The sequence below is a fragment of the Magallana gigas genome, chromosome 3 (assembly GCF_963853765.1).
Source record: "Magallana gigas chromosome 3, xbMagGiga1.1, whole genome shotgun sequence".
Lineage (NCBI taxonomy): Eukaryota > Metazoa > Mollusca > Bivalvia > Ostreida > Ostreidae > Magallana > Magallana gigas.
The window spans coordinates 55,372,045-55,396,033 of NC_088855.1; the positions used below are offsets into that span (position 1 = coordinate 55,372,045).

At 36.7% G+C, this 23,989-nt stretch overlaps 2 protein-coding genes and 1 non-coding gene across 26 annotated transcripts in view; 2 read left to right on the forward strand and 1 right to left on the reverse strand.

Annotated features, from left to right (window-relative positions):
- The first annotated feature begins 104 nt into the window (after window positions 1-104).
- On the forward strand, window positions 105-7,419 carry LOC105346660 (inactive C-alpha-formylglycine-generating enzyme 2). The gene is made up of 8 exons (XM_011455338.4): window positions 105-288; window positions 3,368-3,533; window positions 4,288-4,447; window positions 5,047-5,197; window positions 5,719-5,774; window positions 5,929-6,013; window positions 6,763-6,925; window positions 7,049-7,419. The coding sequence occupies exons 1-8, from the start codon at window positions 120-122 to the stop codon at window positions 7,224-7,226; spliced, it is 1,128 nt and encodes a 375-aa protein (XP_011453640.4). The 5' UTR covers window positions 105-119; the 3' UTR covers window positions 7,227-7,419.
- On the forward strand, window positions 6,158-6,230 carry Trnas-aga (transfer RNA serine (anticodon AGA)). The gene has a single exon. It is a non-coding gene; the product is annotated as a tRNA-Phe (tRNA).
- A 989-nt stretch (window positions 7,420-8,408) lies between the features above and the next one.
- Window positions 8,409-23,989, reverse strand: part of LOC105346661 (myosin-2 heavy chain) — a 42,645-nt gene continuing 27,064 nt past the window's right edge. For 13 of the 24 annotated variants that reach the window (XM_066080456.1, XM_066080463.1, XM_066080462.1 and 10 more), the window contains 18 exons: window positions 23,578-23,793; window positions 23,163-23,315; window positions 22,883-23,020; window positions 22,548-22,565; window positions 22,146-22,166; window positions 21,094-21,177; window positions 20,872-20,979; window positions 20,485-20,523; window positions 20,007-20,036; window positions 18,320-18,477; window positions 17,644-17,809; window positions 16,655-16,690; window positions 14,800-14,975; window positions 14,504-14,548; window positions 13,005-13,169; window positions 12,146-12,166; window positions 10,909-11,092; window positions 8,409-10,625 (listed from right to left, as the gene is read on the reverse strand). In XM_066080456.1, the coding sequence (XP_065936528.1) occupies window positions 10,365-10,625; window positions 10,909-11,092; window positions 12,146-12,166; window positions 13,005-13,169; window positions 14,504-14,548; window positions 14,800-14,975; window positions 16,655-16,690; window positions 17,644-17,809; window positions 18,320-18,477; window positions 20,007-20,036; window positions 20,485-20,523; window positions 20,872-20,979; window positions 21,094-21,177; window positions 22,146-22,166; window positions 22,548-22,565; window positions 22,883-23,020; window positions 23,163-23,315; window positions 23,578-23,793 (2,019 nt within the window). In that variant the 3' untranslated portion in view covers window positions 8,409-10,364. Of the gene's footprint in view, window positions 10,626-10,908; window positions 11,112-12,145; window positions 12,167-13,004; window positions 13,170-14,503; window positions 14,549-14,799; window positions 14,976-16,654; window positions 16,691-17,643; window positions 17,810-18,319; window positions 18,478-20,006; window positions 20,037-20,484; window positions 20,524-20,871; window positions 20,980-21,093; window positions 21,178-22,145; window positions 22,167-22,547; window positions 22,566-22,882; window positions 23,021-23,162; window positions 23,316-23,577; window positions 23,794-23,989 lie in introns of all 24 variants that reach the window. The other 11 variants (XM_066080470.1, XM_066080452.1, XM_066080467.1 and 8 more) reach the window with 10 other exon arrangements.

Sequence of the window (23,989 nt, forward strand, 5' to 3'; positions counted from 1 at the left end):
CTGCTTTCAATTTTTGTCACTTAGTTACTGGTATGTTCGTCGCTTTCAACGTTTTCTCGTGCTTACAATAGTTAAAATACAAGATTTGATGCATGTTCACCCAATAAATTGATTATTTGATGGCGATGATGAGAGTTGACGATGGGCAGAGTTCGATCGGTTTTCTGTCCACGTGGGCGCCAGCTGTCGCGCGCCTTCTCCCCAACAAGATGTCCGTGACTCGGAGAATCCTCCTTGCGGTGGTCTCTGTGCTGATACCAGTAGTGACCCCACAGAGTATCTCACAAAGTAAGAATTTTATACTTTAATTATATTTTAGGGGCCCAGAAATTGAATTACATGGTATGAGTCTTTATTGAACTGCATTAATCTTATATATTCTTTCTTATACACTCATGAATAATAAAACACTGCAACCCTTTGACATACTTTACGTCTGTCAAAAGATATGAGGTTTACACGTTTCACTGCTTACAATTGTGTGCCTAAATTGATTGTGCTTTGTTGTATCTTATTTATTACTTGCATGCAACTGTGACTGCCCTTTTGACTGCCACTGTAACTGTCCTTTCGACTGCCACTGTAGCTGTCCTTTCGACTGTCACAGTACTGTCCTTTCGACTGCCACTGTAACTGCCCTTTCGACTGCCACTGTTAATGTCCTTTTGACTGCCACTGTAACTGTCCTTTTGACTGCCACTGAAACTGTCCTTTTGACTGCCACTGTAACTGTCCTTTTGACTGCCACTGTAACTGCCCTTTCGACTGCCACTGTTAATGTCCTTTTGACTGCCGCTGTAACTGTCCTTTCGACTGCGACTGTAACTGTCCTTTTGACTGCAGCTGTAACTGTCCTTTCGACTGCCATTGTAACTGTCCTTTTGACTGCCACTGTAACCGTCCTTTCGACTGCCACTGTAACTGCCCTTTTGACTGCATGCCAATGTAACTGCCCTTTTGACTGCCACTGTAACTGTCCTTTTGACTGCCACTGTAACTGTCCTTTTGACTGCCACTGTAACTGCCCTTTTGACTGCCACTGTAACTGCCCTTTTGACTGCCAATGTAACTGCCCTTTTGATTGCCACTGTAACTGTCCTTTCGACTGTCACTATAACTGTCCTTTTGACTGCCACTATAACTGCCCTTTTGACTGCATGCCAATGTAACTGCCCTTTTGACTGCCACTGTAACTGTCCTTTTGACTGCCACTGTAACTGTCCTTTTGACTGCCACTGTAACTGCCCTTTTGACTGCCACTGTAACTGCCCTTTTGACTGCCAATGTAACTGTCCTTTTGAATGCCACTGTTACTGCCCTTTTGACTGCCACTGTAACTGTCCTTTTGACTGCCACTGTAACTGTCCTTTCGACTGCCACTGTAACTGTCCTTTCGACTGCCACTGTAACTGTCCTTTTGACTGCCACTGTAACTGCCCTTTTGATTGCCACTGTAACTGTCCTTTCGACTGTCACAGTAACTGTTCTTTTGACTGCCACTGTAACTGCACTTTTGACTGCATGCCACTGTAACTGTCCTTTCGACTGCCACTGTAACTGCCCTTTTGACTGCCACAGTAACTGCCCTTTCGACTGCCACTGTAACTGTCCTTTTGACTGCCACTGTAACTGTCCTTTTGTCTGCCACTGTAACTGTCCTTTTGACTGCCACTGTAACTGTCCTTTTGACTGCATGCCACTGTAACTGCCCTTTTGACTGACTGCCACTGTAACTGTCGTTTTGACTGTCACTGTAACTGCCCTTTTGACTGCTACTGTAACTGTCCTTTCGACTGTCACTGTAACTGTCCTTTTGACCGTTACTGTAACTGCCCTTTTGACTGCCACTGTAACTGTCCTTTTGACTGTCATTGTAACTGTCCTTTTGACTGTCACTGTAACTGCCCTTTTGACTGCCACTGTAACTGCCCTTTTGACTGCCACTGTAACTGTCGTTTTGACTGCCACTGTAACTGCCCCTTTGACTGCCACTGTAACTGCCTTTTTGACTGCCACTGTAACTGTCCTTTTGACTGCCACTGTAACTGTCCTTTTGACTGCCACTGTTACTGCCCTTTTGACTGTCACTGTAACTGCCCTTTCGACTGTCACTGTAACTGTCCATTTGACTGTTACTGTAAATGCCCTTTTGACTGCCACAGTAACTGCCCTTTTGACTGCCACTGTAACTGTTCTTTTGACTGCGACGAACTGTCGTTATGACTGTCACTGTAACTATCCTTTTAAATCCCACTGTAACTGCCCTTTTGAATCCCACTGTAACCGTCCTTTCGACTGCCACTGTAACTGTCCTTTTGACTGCCACTGTAACTGCCCTTTTGACTGCCACTGTAACTGCCCTTTTGACTGCCACTGTAACTGCCCTTTCGACTGTCACAGTAACTGTCGTTTTGACTGTCACTGTAACTGCCCTTTTGACTGCCACTGTAACTGCCCTTTTGACTGCCACTGTAACTGCCATTTTGACTGCTACTGTTACTGCCCTTTTGACTGCCACTGTAACTGTCGTTTTGACTGCCACTGTAACTGTCCTTTTGAATGCCACTGTTACTGCCCTTTTGACTGCCACTGAAACTGTCGTTTTGACTGCCACTGTAACTGCCCTTTTGACTGCCACTGTAACTGTCCTTTTGACTGCCACTGTAACTGTCCTTTTGACTGCACTGTAACTGCCCTTTTGACTGCCACGGTAACTGCCCTTTTGACTGCCACTGTAACTGCCCTTTTGACTGCCACTCTAACTGCCCTTTTGACTGCCACTGTTACTGCCCTTTTGACTGCCACTGTAACTGTCGTTTTGACTGCCACTGTAACTGCCCTTTTGAATGCCACTGTTACTGCCCTTTTGACTGACACTGTAACTGCCCTTTCGACTGCCACTGTAACTGCCCTTTTGACTGCCACTGTAACTGTCCTTTTGACTGTCACTGTAACTGCCCTTTTGACTGCTACTGTAACTGTCCTTTCGACTGTCACAGTAACTGCCCTTTCGACTGCCACTTTTATGCCCTTTTGACTGCCACTGTAACTGCCCTTTTGACTGCCACGGTAACTGCCCTTTCGACTGCCACTGTAACTGCCCTTTTGACTGCTACTGTTACTGTCCTTTCGACTGTTACTGTAACTGTCCTTTTGACTGTCACTGTAACTGTCCTTTTGACTGCCACTGTAACTGCCCTTTTGACTGTCACTGTAACTGCCCTTTTGACTGCCACCTTAACTGTCCTTTTGACTGCCACTGTAACTGTCGTTTTAACTGTCACTAGCTGTAACTGTCGTTTTAACTGTCACTAGCTGTAACTGTCGTTTTAACTGCCACTAGCTGTCATTGTCCTTTACCTCCTAGTTATACACGATTATGACCACCTAGACTACATGAAGGTCATCAAGGGAGGGAGGTTCCTGACCGGGATTAACGACCCCGAGTCTGACAGCGGCGAGTACCCGATGCAGGAGGCCGAGGTCAAAGCCTTCTACATAGACACCCACCCCATCACCAATGCTCACTTCTGGTAGTATATTCTTAGTAAAGACTAGCATCTAACATCCTTATATTGGATTTTGTATATTTATATTGTGGCTGGAAATAAAGAGCGCTTTATTCTATGGTTTCAAAGTTCGTATTCATACTCCATTTATAAAATTATACTGCGTCGTGGTTTGTTTTTGTTTTTTGTTTTTGATAAAATTTCATGCTTATAGAGTGATTAGAAATATATAAAGGTAGAGTGTTAAAGATCGACGTACTATGGATTCATACTCAACTAACGTTAGAATAATATATACAGGCACATAACCGCATTTTCTTTAATTTACAATAGAGATATAAACAACCCCATTCTTTTTTACACTAACAGTGCTAAATTATGAATAAGGTTAGTTCACATGCAGGTTTTTTTTTTTAAACGAGGCAATACCCCCCCCCCCCCCAGATTGGAGTTTGATTGGTGAAGTTACTTTCCCCACCCCTTTTCTTTGCTTGTCAGGATATTATTAGTGAGAGACCCCCTATCAAAAACAATGTTTTGTGCCTGGTGTGTTAGGAAAAACATGTCTCCCAACCGAACACTTATTCTGACTGAAAATTAATTATATTTACGTATTAAGATCGATCTTAACCTGCTTATCTTTGGAAATTGTGGTGTGACTAGCTAGATTTTTGAAATCAGAGGAGGGGGCCCGGGAGACTATAATTAATAAATAGTGTTACGTTTATATAGCTATATGTAATTTTTACATTGCTTTTATCCATATTTTTGTGAATAGGAAGTTTAAGGAGGCCAAGCCGCGGTACGTGACGACAGCGGAGCGCCAGGGCTGGAGCTGGGTCTTAAAGCCGTTCCTGTCTCCCGCCGCCCGGGATCAGGCCAGGAATGTCCCAGAGGGCACCTGGTGGGTCCCTGTCAAGGGGGCAGCCTGGAACAAGGTGACCAGCACATCTTAACCAATAACGGCTAATGGTTTTCATTATTTTCCATCCCAATAAAAATTATGCAATATTTACATTTTCCAGGTCTTTCTGATAACACTAAGAATCAAATTTGTAACGTTTAGTCCTTTACAATTCATCGATGACGCGGTTGGGGTCCAAGAAGGGTTTTGCATAATCAAACAAAATAAAAATTAATGTAAAAATATGAATAGTTTGATATCTACATTTAGGTGTCAAAAGTATGTCAAGAAATCATTCTTTGATTATTATGAGGTGATCAAATACGATAGGGCGAGATCAAATCTATCATTGGGTTTGATCACACCAACCGTATTTAACCACCTCATAAAACTCAGAAAATGATTTTATATTCCTTAATAGATTCATTTCCGTGTGCAATATTTCTGTAAGTGATTTTAAAAATCTTATAATAAGTTTAGTGTTTTTAAATTTCTGCCTTATAATACTGAATATATGAGAAGTGAACATAAATATAGTTAAAAAGAGTGCGACAATGCCATGTGAATCTACTAAGAACACACCTGTATATGATGCAATAATACATCTTGACAACGTTCTGTATTTCCCTGCAGCCCGAGGGCCTGGGATCCACCGTCAGGGACCGCCTCGACCACCCCGTGGTCCACATCAGCATGGAGGATGCCAAGGCTTTCTGTACCTGGACGGGAAAACGCCTACCCACGGAGAACGAGTGGGAGTTCGCGGCGCGTGGAGGACTACAGGGTGAGATTTGAGACAAGTCTCCAAAGTGAAGGTGGGAATTCCATATTGAGATTCATATCCAAAATGGGACTCCATGGTGAGAGGGGGACTTCAATGTAAGAGAGGGCTCAAGGATAAAAGAGGGATGGGACTCCTACTTGAAAAATATGGGACTCCAGGGTGAAAAAGAGGGAATCCAGGATGAAATGGGAACTGAAAGATTGAGAAGAGGTTCTACATAATGTACATTGTGCATGTACATGGTGAGAGGGGAATTTCAGGTTGAGTGGGAGAACCCAGGTTGAGAGGGAAGACTTAAGGATGAGAGGGGGAACTCCAGGGTGGGATTGGGACTCTAGGGTGAGAAGGGAAATCTTAGCTGAGATTGGGACTCCTCAGTTAGAGGGAATACTCCAGGGTGAGGGGGAGCTCTAAGTTGAGAAGGGGTCTTATGGTTCAGTGGCGTATTTCACGATGAGGGGACATGGAAACAGTCAAATTGTTACACAATAAATAATTATTTATTTTCTATCATCAAACAGGTAAAATTTATCCCTGGGGTGATCGATACCAAAAGAACAGGACCAACCTCTGGCAGGTAAAAACTTTCAGATTCTACTGCCTACTCCCACATTTGTTGTAACTGATTATCATGCAATGAAAAGCATTGCAAATACATGTATATCAAATTTAAAAATGAATACGAGTTGTTTTGAGACTGTAATAAAATTAACTGAATAATACCATTGTAGGGGAAGTTCCCTGAGAGTAACACAAAGGTAGACCACTGGGAAGGGACATCCCCCGTTGACTTCTACAGGGCACAGAACCAATTTGGTGAGAATTTATGCATTGAATTTCATTTGGATATTGTCGGTTCTTCAATTCATGATACATAAATATTATACATATATAAAATAAAGTTAATAAGGAATATGTACTGTACATGTAGTAGTTGGGGCTATGTGGACCATGGAAATCGGCCTGGATAGCTCAGTGGTAGAGCTCCTGACTAAAGTTACAAAGGTCCCGGGTTCGATTCCCGGTCCAGCCACATGCTCTCAATATTCCTCCTTTGCTATTACATTTGGTGCCATGACCAGTATAATTTGACAGTCAGACCGGTTCGAATACCTGCGCCAGATAGCTCTGTTAGTAGAGCACCTGACTAGAGATTCAGGGGGCCAGGGTTCGAATCCCGGTCTGGTTCGTTATTATTTCTCCCATTCCGTTACGTTTGGTGCTGTGACCTACCCCTGGAACTGACAGGGCAACTCCTGCCAGGGGAAGAACCCAGGGTGATCTTCGAGGATGAAGATCATTTGAGGAGGGAGGAATGTAGTAGTTGGGGCTATGTGGACTGTGTATATCGGCCTGGATAGCTCAGTGGTAGCGCTCCTGACTAGAGTTACAGGGGTTCCATGTTCGATTCCTGGTCCAGACATATGTTTTCAATATTCTTCCTTTTCTATTACAATACCATGTGTTGTTGGTCGATACAATATGTGATATATGTACTACAAAGTGTTGTTTATGCCAGCCAACTGTGAGCACAGTATATGTATGCATAATGCACCGTGTTGTAGGTCTGTACGATATGCTGGGAAATGTGTGGGAGTGGACGTCCACTAGGTACTATGACAGAGTCGTGGACAGGAAGCTACAGGAAGTGATGTATGTGGTGAAGGGAGGTTCCTTCATTGACAGCAGGGAGGGCCACTGTAACAGAATTGTTAGGACAGCACAGAGGTATTAAAAATATCAACAAATCAAAACCAGAAATGTCTTGATAACTCTTTAATATGGTGTTTTGTTTGAGTGTTTGTTTCTAGTATATCATTTCAAATTAAATTAATTTGGGGGTTGTGTTAGAATGGGTCTACAGCCAGACTACACAGCTCAAAACGTTGGCTTCCGATGTGTGCGCAGTGCCAAAGCCTACTGGGATCTCCATGGACATCGAGACTTACGCCGACCGTTCATTGGGGACAACAGACCAGACCCCCGGGTCAAGCGACAGCCCAGGCACCACAAGAAAGATGAGCTGTAGAGACTGCATCCCCACCCCCGGGCTCTCAGACACTATAGAGGATCTCGTCACTAGGCACTGTGATGTCACAGGACTACTGACTATCTGATCACAGAGACAATGGGAAATCAACCAATCAGAATGTAGCATGTGATATTGAAGTTAGAAATAATGTAAGCTTGATGACATTGTATAGATAAATACAAAATAATTTAATTTTTTTGTTGTCTTTTGTTTTTGGCAAAGTTTTTTTGGCAGAATCATCAATATAACTAAGAACATGTTATCCCGACTGAAGATTGATAGCTTGTACTGTATAATACCAGTACATGTAATCCAATATGATATAAAACATCTATATGACTCTGTATCTTTGTAATCAAAGTACTGAAGTACTGACAGGAGTTGATTTTATCGATTATTATTTCTCTAAGAATCAACGATATGTTATTTTGCTTGGCAAGTAGTTTATAATCTCTATTTGAATTACGCACATTTTTATAATATGAATCCTCGGACTTTTCCGAAAAGAATTTCGAGAAAACCTCTTATGAATCATGTTGTGCAATATTTAAAAATAGAATTGATTTCATCAAACTATGTATCGGTATTCGAAATATTTCAAAAAGAGTATGGATCCAACCAATAATGAACTCTAGTCTCGTTCAACCAGATGCTCGGCTGTCTCCGTTAATCTCCGACAAGTAAGAGATACCAGGTCACGTGATAGCTGGATGATGCAACCTCTAAATATAGACTGACTCTCTGCTTGTCAGAGATGTTCGGAGACAGCCGATGGTTGAACGAGACTATATTCAACTTTGGCGTAGGAATACATACGACTGCAAAAAACTTCTAAATTGTTCGTTCTATTTAAAATCTGACTATTTCTTAGGTATTTATAAAACAGTTTCCTTAAAAAAATGCTTCAGCATACATTACATCGAATTTATCGATTATTTTCAAGAACTAACTCTTGTCAACGCTGATGATTTGTGCTTATGTCCAAGCACTGTTTCAGTTTCGGTTTGCCAGAGTAACTGCATAGGAGAGTTGATTAAAATCAACTCCCAAAAACTGAACTGCAAAAAAATATAGCCCACAAAAAAGAACTGCCCTAACTATCCAAACACAGAGCATCATAATCTGAAGAGGACAGCCTCTAGTACATTAGTTATCAAACATAAAAACAAATAGTTGACATAATAGATAAATATTTTATTTTCTTTATAAACATTGATGAGACAAATGGACTGTTTTCTGGTGTTTCTCACTGATGACAGTAAATGCATGGTATACAAATAACAAGGCACCAAACTGGCTCGGAGGGTTGACCAGCTGCCTCCAGTGGAAATATCTTGTGAGACAAGCGAGATGGAATAAATATAACATTGTCCAGATTAGAGAGACAGAAAAAAAAAAAAAATTGTATTGACAAGTAAGACGGAAAAGCAAAAAGATCCATCTGACAATCTGCTGCTGACAGACTGACAGAATGAGAATTAATACAAATATCTGATACAGAGATAACATTAAAAATTGTCTCGAGTCTGTGACTCGCACGCTAGACTAGACAACCGTAAACATTGAGTAACACAAGCGGACGGAATCTACTCCAAAAAGTATATAAATCTGGTGAAATTGTAACTCGGTATCACAGCTTTTACATAGGAATGTATCATAATAAAAAATCTACTACAATGTGTATTAACTGATTATTTTCTGTTTACGTATCTAAAAAAAAAAAAAAGGAAATATAAAACTCAAGGATATCTCTCTACTACAACGTACAACTACACAGAACTCTGGGTAAGTCTGGTCGCTTCCTTACAAAGGCAAGGAAGAGGACAGGGAGGTTCTCTATGATCCTACCGATTACTTGTATCTACATTGTATCTACTGATTACATGGATCTACAGCTACAGAGATGTTACAACATGGTGATGTCACAAACCAATAAATCTACTCTACACGACATCATAATCTACGTCTACTGAACAAATAAAAGGAATGCTCTTTTTTATAGTCATTTTCACCAGAAATGAATTGGTTAACTTACACTTGTTTTTGTAAATTTAACTACAATTATAAATTATTTTTCATAAAATTACCATTAACTCAATAACAAGTACAACCCTGGAAAGCATTCTGACTACAGTACATTTTAAGATTTCAAATAACTTATATGCAGGGTTTGCTTTAAAAGGAAATAAATAATAAATATGTATTTAGAAATCTTCGAAAGCAAGTAGATTAAATTCTGTGAAAGCAGTTTTATAGCTTTATCCTCATCATGTGCATTGCACTGACTGTTCAATCCCCTAAACTACAAGCTCTGTTCATAGTTTCATTTCTGGGTGACATTGGTAGAAATTTTTCTTTGAAAACGAAAAAAACAAAACACTTCACAAAGAAAAACCCCACACTCTGCACGACTCCAACTAAACATATACAACAAGCCTATCCGAGAGATCAAAAACCAACAATGTAATGTACCGTAAATTATTACTCTTATCAAAAAAAATCTCTGAATATTACAATTATTGTATTTTTCTACCAATATTAACTACAAAAAGGTTCACATTTTCGCCATGGACAATGATATCAAATATTAACTTTACAGAGACATACAATGGGACGGACAAAGATACAAATGGACCTATACATATACAAATTCATAGGGACAGACAGACACCGGCACATACAGACAACAATATCGAGGCCCGAGTGCTCTTTGTTTATCAGCTAGATTCACATCACTTACTGCATTTTTCACATTTGCATACATATATCAACAAATGAAAAGATATAAATGCCTGTTATTTACCACTAATGATTTGGATGAATCTGATGAATAAGTTGTATTGTCTCATTCAAAAGGCAACTACATGTAAAAGACTACATAAAATAAGTTAATTATCACATTTTATAAATATAAATGAAAATTTCTTAAAAATGAAAAATTACAATATATAAAAATCTAATTTTCTACAATAAAACAAATGAAAAAAAGAAAAAATGGCCTCAATAAAATCACCAGGTGGTGGAAATACTTGTCAGTATTTGGCATGGAATGTTTTAAATTGTACGTCAATTTGATGGTTAAAATGGCATTTTGATTATTAATAATCAATGACAATGGAATGGTTGACTGAGTCATTAGGTATCAAACTCGCGACTGTACGACTCTTCACTTCCTGTCTCCCCGCGATATAAATCGACAGCGTGACTGTGCGGTTCGAAGCTTCGACTGAGGTAGTTATTTATTACCATGTTGGAGGATTGCGTATTGCGATAACCCAGGTACGGCTCGATGTACGGGTCCTGTTCGTTGACCCAGCTGGAATCCACGCTGTTCCCGATACCACTGGTACCCCCCGTCAGGCTGTGAGGTCGGCTGTCTGAACTCAGGCGAGACAACTACAAATAGCAATACAGAGGTTAGCATGTAGTACCCTTCAAAGGGAAATATCATATATCATTAGCCTCATCTGAAATATAATGCTCATTCTCTCGAACTTAAGTGAACAATGACTGTTCATTTTTATTTCATGAAACCAATAAAACTTTCAAATATTGATGGTGATTTTAAAGTCATGATGATTTTTGCAGTTACACATTACTCTGTAAGGTAATATTTCATTTGACATTTATCGGATAATTTAGCCTTAAGTATGATAAAAATATGGTCTCTTGAACTTACATGCACGTCTTTACTGGATAGTTTGTATTCTTTGAGCAGCTTATCTAATCCCTGCTTCTGTTTGGTGATAGAGTCGATACGATCTTGCAGGCGAGAATTCTCCTCCTCCAAGAACTTGGTTCGGACTTGCAGCATGGACACCATTCGCGTCTTCTCTCGTACGGCTTCCTCCATATCTGACAGCCTGCAAGAAATTTGACTCGCTGAAAAAGGCCACCACAAAGAAAAGAATTTAGTCATCAATGGTTAGGAACACCTCACTGAAACTTGCAGTAAATCATGTTGGTTTATTAATATATATCAGATAAATTGACAAATTATTTACCATGCAAATTGCGATTCAAATTCATTTTTGATAATAATTATATTTGAATCAAATCATTTATAGAATTTAAGAAATCCATGTGTACTGCATAAGTTTCTTTGATGTGGAAAAATGAAGTTATAATTGCCCATATGACAAAGCAAACGAAAAACAAAAAACACAATGTGGAAAAACATGTTAAATGGATACATATAAGCATTCCCATCGTGCACATTTGAAGATGCAGTTACTATCGATACTTATACCAAGGTCAAAATCATATTTCTAATTTGACCCTCTTTGACAAAGTACTAGCTCTAATAATCTCCTTGACAGCATAGGAGACATACACAAAGCAATCAGAAGATGCCTGCACTAAATAATGAATAATTGTATGAAAATTATGAAATGTGTATTCATTTATATTAAATATTTGTTTACACAGTATTAAACTAGTATTTTAATTGTGTTGTGCATATTAAAAGCTTGACAAGTGATTTCTAACCTTAATGGTGTATAGAATTTTTTTAAAACAAATCTTAAACTGCTGAAACTAGCCCACACTAACATCTAATGATAAGACAGTAAAATAAGTATCATCTAGATAAATTAGTAGCTTTAAATATAATAAGATTTTTGTAGTTTAAAATATGAAGTGATTAAAATTCCAATGCATAACATGTCAAAGTGTCAAAACATCACAATATGTCTATAAAATAGCTATGTGAATTAAATGATGCACACATCACAAACAGATGGACGGACATACAAAAAGTGATCTTCATGTGTCTTTAAACTATACAGATAAGTTTTGATACAAATCCATTCAGACATATGTATAACTGAAGTCATGAAAACACCGACATTTCAGAAAGGAAATGGTGATGAGGTGATACAATGTTAGGGAATAATGCAAAAGTAGCTGATATTGACCTTAATTCTTCCTGAATGGACCTGGAAGTAATACTGGTCTTGACTTGCTATAGATGTAATAATATCCACAGAATGAGTGTTGGAGGGAGAGAATAACACTAATTACCTGCCATATCCTTGCAAATCAACAAAATACATTCTAGTTTTATTACTTAGCTTTTTTGGGGGCTGCAAATAATTATTTTGAATGCATTTCCCAATTGTCTTAAAATAATTCAAATTTGTAAACGCTGATTTTACTAATGGCACTGTTAAACTTTCCTTTAGCATGAGTTTTGAGCATGGAATTATTTCTCTGAATTTGTTGGGCCCTTAGCTTGAATCATTTGAATATGCATGTACACTTCTTTTTTTTTACTTTCTAATGTCGATCATTGGAAATCATTAATGGTGTCAAATGTTTGTGTCTGAGGTACAAGCATGATTTATGATTGAAGTTGTTTGTGGATTGAACTTCTGACAGTTTGCACCCTCCTCAATAACTTGAATGAGTTCAATCTTGATTTCCGTTTTTATTCCCAGATGATCAAAGGCATATGATTACTATTTATTTTTGGCAAGTCATTCTACCTGTAAAATTAAATCTCCTAACTGTTGAGCTATGCATGAAAAAAAGCTAATGTTTGTGACCAAAGTCAAATATAAATGTCAAGCATAATTTAGGTTCAGGGCCAATTTGATGATTGTTCATTTTCCATAACTTTACCAAGTTTGTGGCATAGTCCAGGACTAGGATTTTTTACCCTTGACCTTTCCTTAACACAGTATGTCACTGAATGTGATAAAACATCAGTCATACTTTATAGTGGTGTCTTAGAATCTCGTGAGACGTGAGTGAGATGGTAACTAGTGTACGTACTGTGAGAGATATTCCCGCTTCTCGCGGAGAACGGTCTGGTAGTTCTTCTCCATTTTCTCTTTCCAGTCCATCTCCTTCCTGAGCGTGGATCTTGTCAGCCTCAGATCGTCGTCGTACTGGCGGAGCTGCTCCTGCATCCGCGTTCTCTCCTTGGAGTAAAACTCCCTGTTTGTATAGAAACAAAAATTATCAGTTAACAACTCACTCAGTCAATGTATAAGGTTCATCAAGGTTCCAGTGTAAAATCTGGTGTAGATTTTGTACAGAAAAATATGTGTCACCATTATTCACATTATATCAAGCAGAATTAGTATCTTTGTACATCTTATTTGATCACTTATCTGAATAAGTTTTGTTTATCCTCAAAAGGCAGTGTTTAAATGAGTTGATGGAAATTGGATTACAACATTGATCAAATTAAAATTGCAACATTAACCAATTATACACACTACAAAGAAACATTTACATAATAAAAATATAAACACTGAAGTTGTAAACACTTTACAGAACACAACCACAAGCAGAGAAAACTTTTAATCTAGAACCATTATAACAAGAGCTTGGACTTTGGGTAGTTGTGTCAAAAAGCAATGTGATGTAGGCCTGTCTATTTCATTGCTGGCCACTCAGCCATGGCTCTTTGAAATCAACAAGATTTGTCTGGCTGTTGAGCTAAGACTACGCAATAGGTGCATATTTCGCTTGAAAACGCGTCATTTTTAACTTGATTTGATGCAAGAAAAAGATAGCTACGTTCAACCGAAAGTCCAAGGACTTGTTAAAATGGTTCTATCACAGAAATCCATAGAATTCTGTCTGCAAGGTATTGTGCTTCACAATAAAATGTTTAGCTGTGCATAAACAATCAAACTCAAAAAGTCATTGATATCAAGGAGTTATACTGAAAAATATATAATAATAAAATTATCAAGATTTCAAAAAAAAAAAATGATGTAAGTATTACAAACTTTATAATCCTATTTAATTAAAAGTTATTTCAATTAGTAGTTAACTACCAAAATATAAAAAAACATCATTCAAACATATTCAAATACTGCTGCCCAGGAAAACCCTTGATCCTGGTACATGTAATAGTATATCCAATACAAAGACTGGAGGTTAACAACTGCGATGACAAACAATTCTACATCTATTTAAAAATTTGGTTAAGGTTCCTGTTATCTATCTTGATTCCAGTAAGTTAGATTCTCTATCCTTTCCTACAGAAAAGGCTGCTATAGGAAAATCTGGGTCACAACTATTTTGAAAATTTTTAAATCCTTCAATCTTAGGGTTGGCTTAATTGTTTCACATAAGAAATGCAAAATACTATATGTTTGTCTGTTTATAAAATTTAAACTATTGGAAAAATACAATACAGATTAAAAGCAGAGGTAATTCTTTTGAAAGAGTTTGAACTTCAGCAGAGAGAAATTGAAGCAACCAATGAGAGAGCTGCATTATATTTGAGAGTGTCCGACTACTGAAAACTAACATACACTACAAACTCCTGGCCTTCTTCCACACAACCCGCATTAAACGTCCTGAAATGGGGGAACCAGTTTATAGCAGTTGTTATGGTGTCACATAATTTTCTATACAAGTAGATAACTTGAAACTTTATATTGAATATGTTTAAAAGAAAGAGACAGTAACTGAAAATAACAGTTAAGTTTTGGAAATATCAGCATCTGACAGAGTTTTGTACACACAGTTCTGGTATCCCAGCATGATTCTGGTTATTGTGCACGTCACTCTGATTCAAACATTCTAATCACCCAGATCTTGACCTCACCTTGCTCTCATCAGCTTGACCTTGGTCTTCATTTTTCGGTCCTCGTACTTCCTTTCCTGAATTTCCCGTCTCTCGTTCACCGTCAGAAGTTCGTACTGTAGATCCTTGACCTCCTTCTGGAGTTTGTGGATTTGATCCAACAGTCCTCGTTTTCCAACCTCAGTGTAACGCTTTTGCTGCAATATAAAAATGTTAAAAATCTGATTACATTCCAACCAACAATGCAAGCACATCCGTGGCCCAAAATAATAGAAGAACTTGAAGTAAATTATTTCTTTAAACACTTTATATAGTAAATTCCACATTAAATTTTTTTTTTTGGAATTTAAAAAATTTTCCAGTATGCATAAAAATATACAGATAATTATTGTATTACTTATATAACCATCAATAAATCATACTGAATCATCAAAATATAAATATTTCCAAGTAAGGTGTAATCCTAATTATTACACTGTACAATGTATACTACACAGAAATAAGAAGTTCTTGGGAAAATCCACACTAAAATAAAACCCAAAAGTAACAAATATAATATACATCATATCATAGATTACATCTCTAGTTCTATGTTTGCCTACAGATACACATAACACATAAACTATTAGACTATACATTTTATATTTGTCAGGGTTCTCTACATTTCTGGGTTACAGAAAGAAAAAAGTCCTGTAAAGGCAAAGATATATAGATAATCAAGGTATTAAACGTTTGAACTTTTGACTGCTTTCGCTACATCAGTATTTCCTACACATGACAAAACACTGTCATTTTACTTGTTGCATTAAACACAGATTATTATTAGCCTACAGTCTAAGACCTATATTTATGATTTAAAAGCTTCAATTTTAATATGATTCTTTCATGCCATGCATAATTTAGCTAATACAACATAATTTATTTATAAGATCAAACAAGATAACCATATTTGTTGTAATCAGCACATTTTGGTTAAATCTCGCCAAAAATCCTGCTACAGAACTGAAGAAAATTTCTTTGATTTACACATTCTTCTCTGGTGCCTTTTACAGCAAATATGGGTCAAATAACATTAGAATTAACAAATTAAATAAAATTCAAAGCTTTTTCACCAAAATTCATGCATTAGATAGCAAATAAAACTTAAAAAAAAAAACCAAGCTGAATGGAAACTGCAACAGATGATATATCTCCAATATAATTTGTTTAAATCTAGAATTACTGTCTACTTAAACAGAAACGACTGGATATTTTACAGTCCAAGGGAGAGAATTCAGAGATACAGATCATGCAATAATGCAGAAAAGTTCAGAGAGTCAGCTCTTGTTTCACATACATCAACTAACTGTACATGCAGAAAAGTTTACAGGTCTTCCTGCATGCTAAACTACTTTATATCCACAGATGTGATTCATTTTGCCTGATAATAGTATGAATTTTAGGGGGAATTAAGCTTTATTGCAGTATATATATTTTGTTAATCATTGCAAATATTAGATGATCTACTGATGACAATTTGTCTATGAATAATCCTCATTAATTTTTTTAAATGAACAGGATGTATGTGACAAAAGCTTCATGACAAAAATAAACCAAGCACATGCCTGACCACAGCCCAATCACACAACACAGGTTAGTACAAGCCCAGCACTGGACAGATATTTCTCTCCATTTTATTTTTTTTCAGTTTTGTGGGGTTTTTTTTTCTTTAGTAAAGGTGTTCTTCCCCTCCCCAATATAATATGAAGTTAGATGAGGCTATATTGATATAAGATAATGTGGTGTGTGTGTGTGATTGAGGGTCAGACTTGGGCGAGGCGGCAGCGATCTAGGCGAGGTGATTGGCCAGCAACATGTCGCCGTGACTCCTATATACCTCATTGTTCTCCTCCTCATCCCAGGTCAACGCGTCCTGAGGCGTGAAATAAGAGAAAACAACACTCAACATTCCCTAGTCTTAGTCATGTCAATCACCTTTAGCTATCTGAACACTTTGAATGTTATAAAACAGAGGAGAATTAACATCCCAAAATCCATGTTAACTATCTTACTACAAAGAACTGCTTAATATTCCAGCTCCCTTTTTATAAAATAACCCGAGAAAGAACCATCAACTTCTATATTATATTAACAATGTGTCCAATGCATTTGCAAAAAAAATCAAGAATATGAATATTAAGTTGTTTTTAATAATATTAATAAAAATTTTTTTATAATTGCCTATAGATTTTTAGATTTAAGAAATTAAAGCTCACTTTTAATTTCTGAATGAAGTTTAAAAGAATTCTAACAACTGATAACCAAATGGATTTCCAGAATGGTTTCACAAAGAATGCCTTTAAAGGTTGAAAATAATTCATGGCCCACAAGTGACATTAAATAGAAGCAGTGTCTGTTACATCCGTACATGATATTCTGAGCTTACTAAGTTATACTGTTAAGACACATTAAGATCAAATTAAATATTTTCTCGGCTACATTCATATTATTTTTGATCATGCAATTACATAAAAAGCAGAATACAGAAAAGATACAATTCCTAGCGTTAAATGATGCTTTTAAACTGATAACATCCATGGTACAGATATTTTCATGCATTTAAAAAAAAATATATTTTACTCATTGGAAACATGTTCATTATTCTCTAACACATTTTCTTTCTAGCTTACATCTGACTTTAATTTCTTTATTCTCTCACATTATTCTTTAAGTTTAAAATCTTATCATTAACTCTTTTTTCCTTAGTTTTTTATCATATCATAATTTCTTTATTCTCTCACTATGAGACCATAATTAAAGAGAGTGACCTGAGCCCCCCCTCGCTGTTTCTATGACTGGTGGGGGTGATATCGCGTCATGACGTACCATGTCTAGGGCTGTCTGGTTCCGCTCCTGCATGTCGTCCAGTTTGGTCTCCATGTCAATCATAGTGTGCTGGAGCTCTCGATTCTGGTCTATCACCTTGGACTCGCGAGACTTCAGCAGCGACACCTGGTGTTTTAATTCTGACACAGTCTGGTCAAGTAGAGTCCTACAGTCAAAAACAAAAATAATCATTATTAGGTATATCTCCCAAACATGATTATAAGATTTCTTTAAATGATTAGGCACACTACATCTATTTCTAACACAAATTCTGATAGCCACCTCATCTAAAAGTGGAACATGTATTTGTAATAGTAATTATGTATAGGTTCTTTGGTTTAAAAAAAAAAAAATACTTTTGAGTACTACCACGGTACCTGTAATTAAAGACATATCAAAAGAACATTTTGATCTAATGCCTAAATACATTATTTAACTTCATTTTTTTTTTTTTTTACATGTATGATACCTTTCCCATTGAAGCATAGCCTAAATTTACAACTGCACACATATTTTTTCAATTATTTATGAACATTGATAAGACATTTCTTTGCAGTGACACACGGGGCCCACTTCAGGTGTTTCTTATACATGTAATATTATAATTTTTGTATAACGTGTTTTCTGCATGAGCATTATTAAGACCCTATTTATGCTGTGACTCGCAGAAGCCCACCTCTGGAGTTTCTCAGCCTCCAGCTGGTTCCGCAGTGCGGCGACTTTCTCCTTTTTGTCCTGGAGTTCGTTCTTCAGCTCCTCCGCCTGATTCAGCTGCTGCTCCACCGTCTTCAACTTGAAGGTCACTGTCTCAAGGTCATGCTGAAGCTTTTCGGCCTGCAAGGTCAAAATATTGTCAAAATTTACAAAGGACTGGGGTATCATACCAAGAACTCAATAAATAGGGTGTTAATGCACATAGTTATTGTCACTGGAGGAGTGCAGCAGTGATTGGAATAGGAAAATAAATGGTGGAAATCTGTGATATCTGGAGTCATTAAATAGACATGTAAGTCATGAGGCATACTATAAAATGATTGTACTATATTAATCAAAAAGATGGCATGTAATAACACTGCAATCAGTTAGCATATTAAGCACATGAAGAAATGTGTTTTCTCCAAATCTTAAGTCTGTTAAAATAGAAAAAAATAAATGCAAATCAAAAGGAAAAGCTTATTCCAAGCATTTCTAGTAAAAAAAAAATTGTTCATTGAAGGGTAAAATTATTCGCAATGGTATTATTTTGAGTGAATCCTTCTCCCTGCTTTAATGGTAATCACTTGCAAGGGGTTCTTGTCCTCAAATATGCATTGCAATTATCAGACCAACAGAAACACATGTAAATAATACTAGAAAAGTCAAATGATTCATTCTAAAACTGGCAAATTCTGTACATCAGTAGATATAATCACACTAGCATGAAATGTAATAACATAGAAAGTACATGTCATTGTAAATGCAGCATAGACATACAACTGTAATAATTGTAGTTATTGGGACCTGTCACTGGTTCTAATATTCCCTCTTGCTTACTCTACCATCTTGATTTATCTCTACCAATTGTGACTTAATAAACAGGATGTACAATATGTTACTAAGATCCAGCCGCAAGATAATTGGATACTTGTGTATTGATTAAATTGAGGAATTCATCTAAATTATGTGTTTGCACAGCTGTTACCAACTATGGTACTTTAAGCTTCCATAGATTTAAGTGAATAATCTTCATTGCTCCTTAAAAATGATTCCTACCATAATTAGAAAACTCTCAGATTCTTTGTTTGTGACGTTATCACAAAAACGTTGATCAATATTCCAAAATAAATGTTTAAATCCAAATAACAAGGTTTCTATAAAATTATATCTAAGATGCTTTACCAGAACATGTACTACAAAGCCACATCTAATTTTGAATGGAACCCTCACCATTTCTAAGCCCTATCTCTTTGAGATTTCACACAAAATTCTTTTTATCTACCAGTACAATCAAACTTATACATCTTACCCCCTTTACTACCACTAATACTTGGTTTCGATCACCATATCTAGTGGCTTTTATATCAGAGATATCTCCATTGGAGATTTTTCTCCTGATCCTCCACAATCTAATACTAGAGTGATGGTCTAAGCCTATCAAAAGTCCCTCTATTTCTATCACTATCAGCTAGACCACACATTCCTAACCATATTTATATCCCTAGCTGTGTATGATTCTCCTTGACTGCTATGGATCTATACTACATTTCACTTGGTTTCACGGTTTCCGTGGGGACTTCAGTAGTGTCGTTCGAAGCAGGATTAAGAAAGGAAGGCTACAGTACCACGTCTAGAGAAAAGATCTCATCAAAGAAACACCTACTTACTTTAAGTATAAAAGGTTTAGCTTTGGTCTCCTTCAACATAGAGTATTCAGCAGGTTACTATGGTTACAGGTAGATATTTATTTAAAGCAGAGTTTAATATACATGAAAATCTATACCATATTCATATTTCATTGTATTTCACCAAAAAAAGTAAAACTAGAAAGTCTATATAGCTGCATCTTAATTCAATATAGATTCAAAACTCAAACACTTTACAAATGTGAAATTTACTCTTCTTCATTAAAACAATTTGGGATAGAATATGGTGTAGATATGGGGTAGTAAAATCTTCTATAATTAATGCTTTGTATTTCTGATTTCTATACAATAAGAGAGAAAGGTAGAGAGATAGAGCACTTTTCTTCTGATTAAGTATATATGGAAGCCATATTACACCTGACTTGTTATAAAGCTGTATCAGAAGGCATTACATATTAGAGTAATTACTAAATATAGTGCAAATTACAACACCACTGACCCGTCTCTGTACCGGGGACTTATGGCCACTCCAAACCACCTACAACATGTAACCCTAAGTATGAATACGGGGTCAAAGGGCAGCCAGGGTCAAAACCTAGCTAGCCAAGCAATGTCAAGGTAAAATGAAAATAATGAGAACATTGAATTATTTGTTAATGATGAAAACAGTTAGCCAAAATAAACTAACAGCAATTAGCCAACCACTCAGTGAAAAGGAGCAAAAAAAGGTGGTAGGATATTAATCTTAAGCCAAAAATTAATCATGAGGTGTGATAGGTGATTTTACTTTAAAATAAAGAAGAAAATTACAATAGAAATAAGATTTGAACAAGTGTTTAGGACTTGAAGGTCTTTGCTGCCAGAGATAGATGGAGGGCGGACTTACTTTCTTCTCCGCTGTGTCTGCTTTTGACTGCACTGATTTCAGAACTGCCTCGTGATTGGCCGATGCCTGCGACAGAGTTGTCTCTGCAAACTTTGAACTGGAATTCTTCTGTGAAGGAAAAGTTTACACCATTATATATCACATAGCAGCAGTACTACATATTGCCTAACTTTGATATTGAATTACAATATCAAATCATTCATTTTCCAAAAATCATCGCACCCTTTCAAGTTCGTCCTCCAAGCTTCGTTTGGCCGCCTCCAAACTGGCATTCTTCTCCATCAATGAACGGACCTGGCTCCACACCTGAAAATAGGTCAAAATAGGTATATGTAGATCAACTTACCAATACTAAGGTCCCTAGTTAATACATTTCAAATAAATATATTTTTGACTATTAATGACATTCATAAATGATGTATATAAAATCTAAAATATACATTAACTCTTTCTTTAACATTTTAAAGTTAATAAACACTTAAAAACTGTGTCTATATTAACAGGCAAAGCAGTGTATACTAACATAAGTATCTACTTTGTGTAGTTCATCAAAGTCATTAACAAAAGCAAAGGATTCAGTTAAATATAATAATCAATGTTATATATGAAGCAAATTATAAAAAAGAAAACACTTTATGGCATGGTAATTCAATAGTGTAAAAGTTCCCATGACATTTTTGAGAAGATACCATACTTGAAGGCAAAATTTAAAGCATACGAATAAGAATTCCATTGTTTAATTAGATAATTAAGATGATTTGTATGAGAGATACATTATTTTTAATAATAATAATAATAATGATGTATATACGTAGTCTCCTTTAGTGACTGTGGTATATTTTATATAGCTGAAATGGGGAGGTTCAAAGACCAAAGGGTGGATGAATTGATGACATAGTACACAGTACTGATATAGGCTACATATTGAGTGACAGAATGACAACATTTAGTGAGATATATTTATGACAAACGGGAACTCTAACATCACATGCTGAGGACAACAAACTAATAACCTTGACCCTGACATCAACAGCTGTTCTACCATTTCTACTAATTTAACAGCAATACATGTACAAATACAAGCAAATCTCAGTAAATGTGATGAGAGAGGCAGAGTAACTAACAAAGACTGCATGACATAGTGAGTGATACAGATCTTGATTACAGAAATGACCCCGCCCCCTTGACTTGATTAGGTAGACAGCCACAGGGGGAGGAAGGCCAATTAACAGGAGGGCTAATTAATGAAGCAGAAACAGAGAATGCGCACTTACTCTTAAATTAGGAAATTCCTCCTTAATTGTGGAAAATGCAAAAAATACATGAAGCATACAATAATGAGAAACAAAGGGAAAATTAGGAATAAGATGTTTGTTAGAATGATGAATTTGATGAATAAGATACGCTGATTATGATGGGCTGCACCATAAACAATGAATCTGAAGAATCCTACTTTAATTCCTAAATTTCAAATCAATTGAATATTTGGAAAATTACACATACCCGTATGAAGAAAAAAGAAAAAGATTTGATGAATTTTGATTTTCTACAATGTATTTTCCCCAAATCCACAGATTTAAAAGCAAATGGATAAAAAAATCAGCATTGTTTCACCAACTACTTGTGTATATATAAAAATAAAACCCTTTTCTCAGAGATATGTCAGAAAATCTTACATTGCGTTCTGTTTGAGCCTGTCATAATGTAGCAATGCAGCACATTTACTGTCAAATATTTGCTTTTCTTTATATTCATGAGCAGTATAGATACATACAATGAAATTCAACAAAACTAGCTATATCCTATGAGTTAAATAGAAAATCTGACTATTTCATAGGGCTATATATATATATATATATATATTTGTATACTATAAAAACTGTATACTAAAACCCTACATATATCGCTGTGTTGTATGTATAAATACACAGCTCCTTGTTGAACTAAACACTAGCAGTGATAGAGAAACAAACTGAGCAGACGTTGGTCGCCGAGACAGCTAGTGACCTACTTTAGAAATCTCTTTGTCCAGAGCTGCGTTTCTGTTCTCCAGGTCAGTGCGGATCTTGATCTCCGTCTGGATCTGCGATTCCAGGCGGTCTGCAGTGCCTCGATATCGATTCACGTCCTGGAATGAACTCTGATACTCCTGTGAGATAAAATAATGGGAACATATTTACTCCTATGACTCTACGTTTTGCCTTCAATGACTGACCTTATGAAATCTTGAGCACAGCTGATAATTATATGCGTAGGTGTCTCAAGCTCAGGTGACGAGTAACGAGACGTACCTGATCTTTCTCCCTGATCTGATTCCGTAACTCCTTGTTGTCTTTACACGTTGTCTCGAGGCGTTCCGTCACTGCCTCTAATTCTTTCTTATGGAACTGTTTGGTCTCATTCAATTCAGATTCAAGCCGAGATATTGTACTTTCATACTTTGCCTAAAAACATAGACACAAAAAACTTCAATACAATCTCACCTTGAGCATTTTGAGTGGAAATGAAAATTCAATTATGAGACTAAAATAGTCCTGAAGCTTCATGTTCCATAAATTCAAACCTAGTTTCTTTGAAATATAAAGAAAAATTTAAATTTATCTGTCTGTCAAATACTTCAAAATACATAAATTATAGCAACAATTTGATCATAGTAAAGACATTGTCATAGACATTTTGTGTTGACATCTGTTGACTGTTACATACAGCATTGCCGATGGCATCAGCCTCCAGCTTCATGATATAAGTCTGTTTCTTCTGGAGGTCGTCCTTGAGTTGTCTGACCTGACTGGTGGCCTCGTCAAGGTCAGCCTCTATCTGGCTGACATGCCGGTGGTTCATGTACTGTTTGTCTGTGTTCCTCTGCCGCTCTCGCTTTATCTGATCTTCAACATGACTGATTTGTTGAATAGACTCCTGCAGCTACAAAGTTGAAAGGTCAAGGTCAGAATACAGGTTAAGAATTCAAATCTTGATTTACAATGAAAACTCCGTTTTAAAGGGATCCTTTTTCATAATTGAACCTTCTCTAGGGTAAATGAAATTTGGAATACAACTGTTTTTATTATCACAAATCTAGCATGGATATACATGTACCGGTATATGCTATGGCCAATGT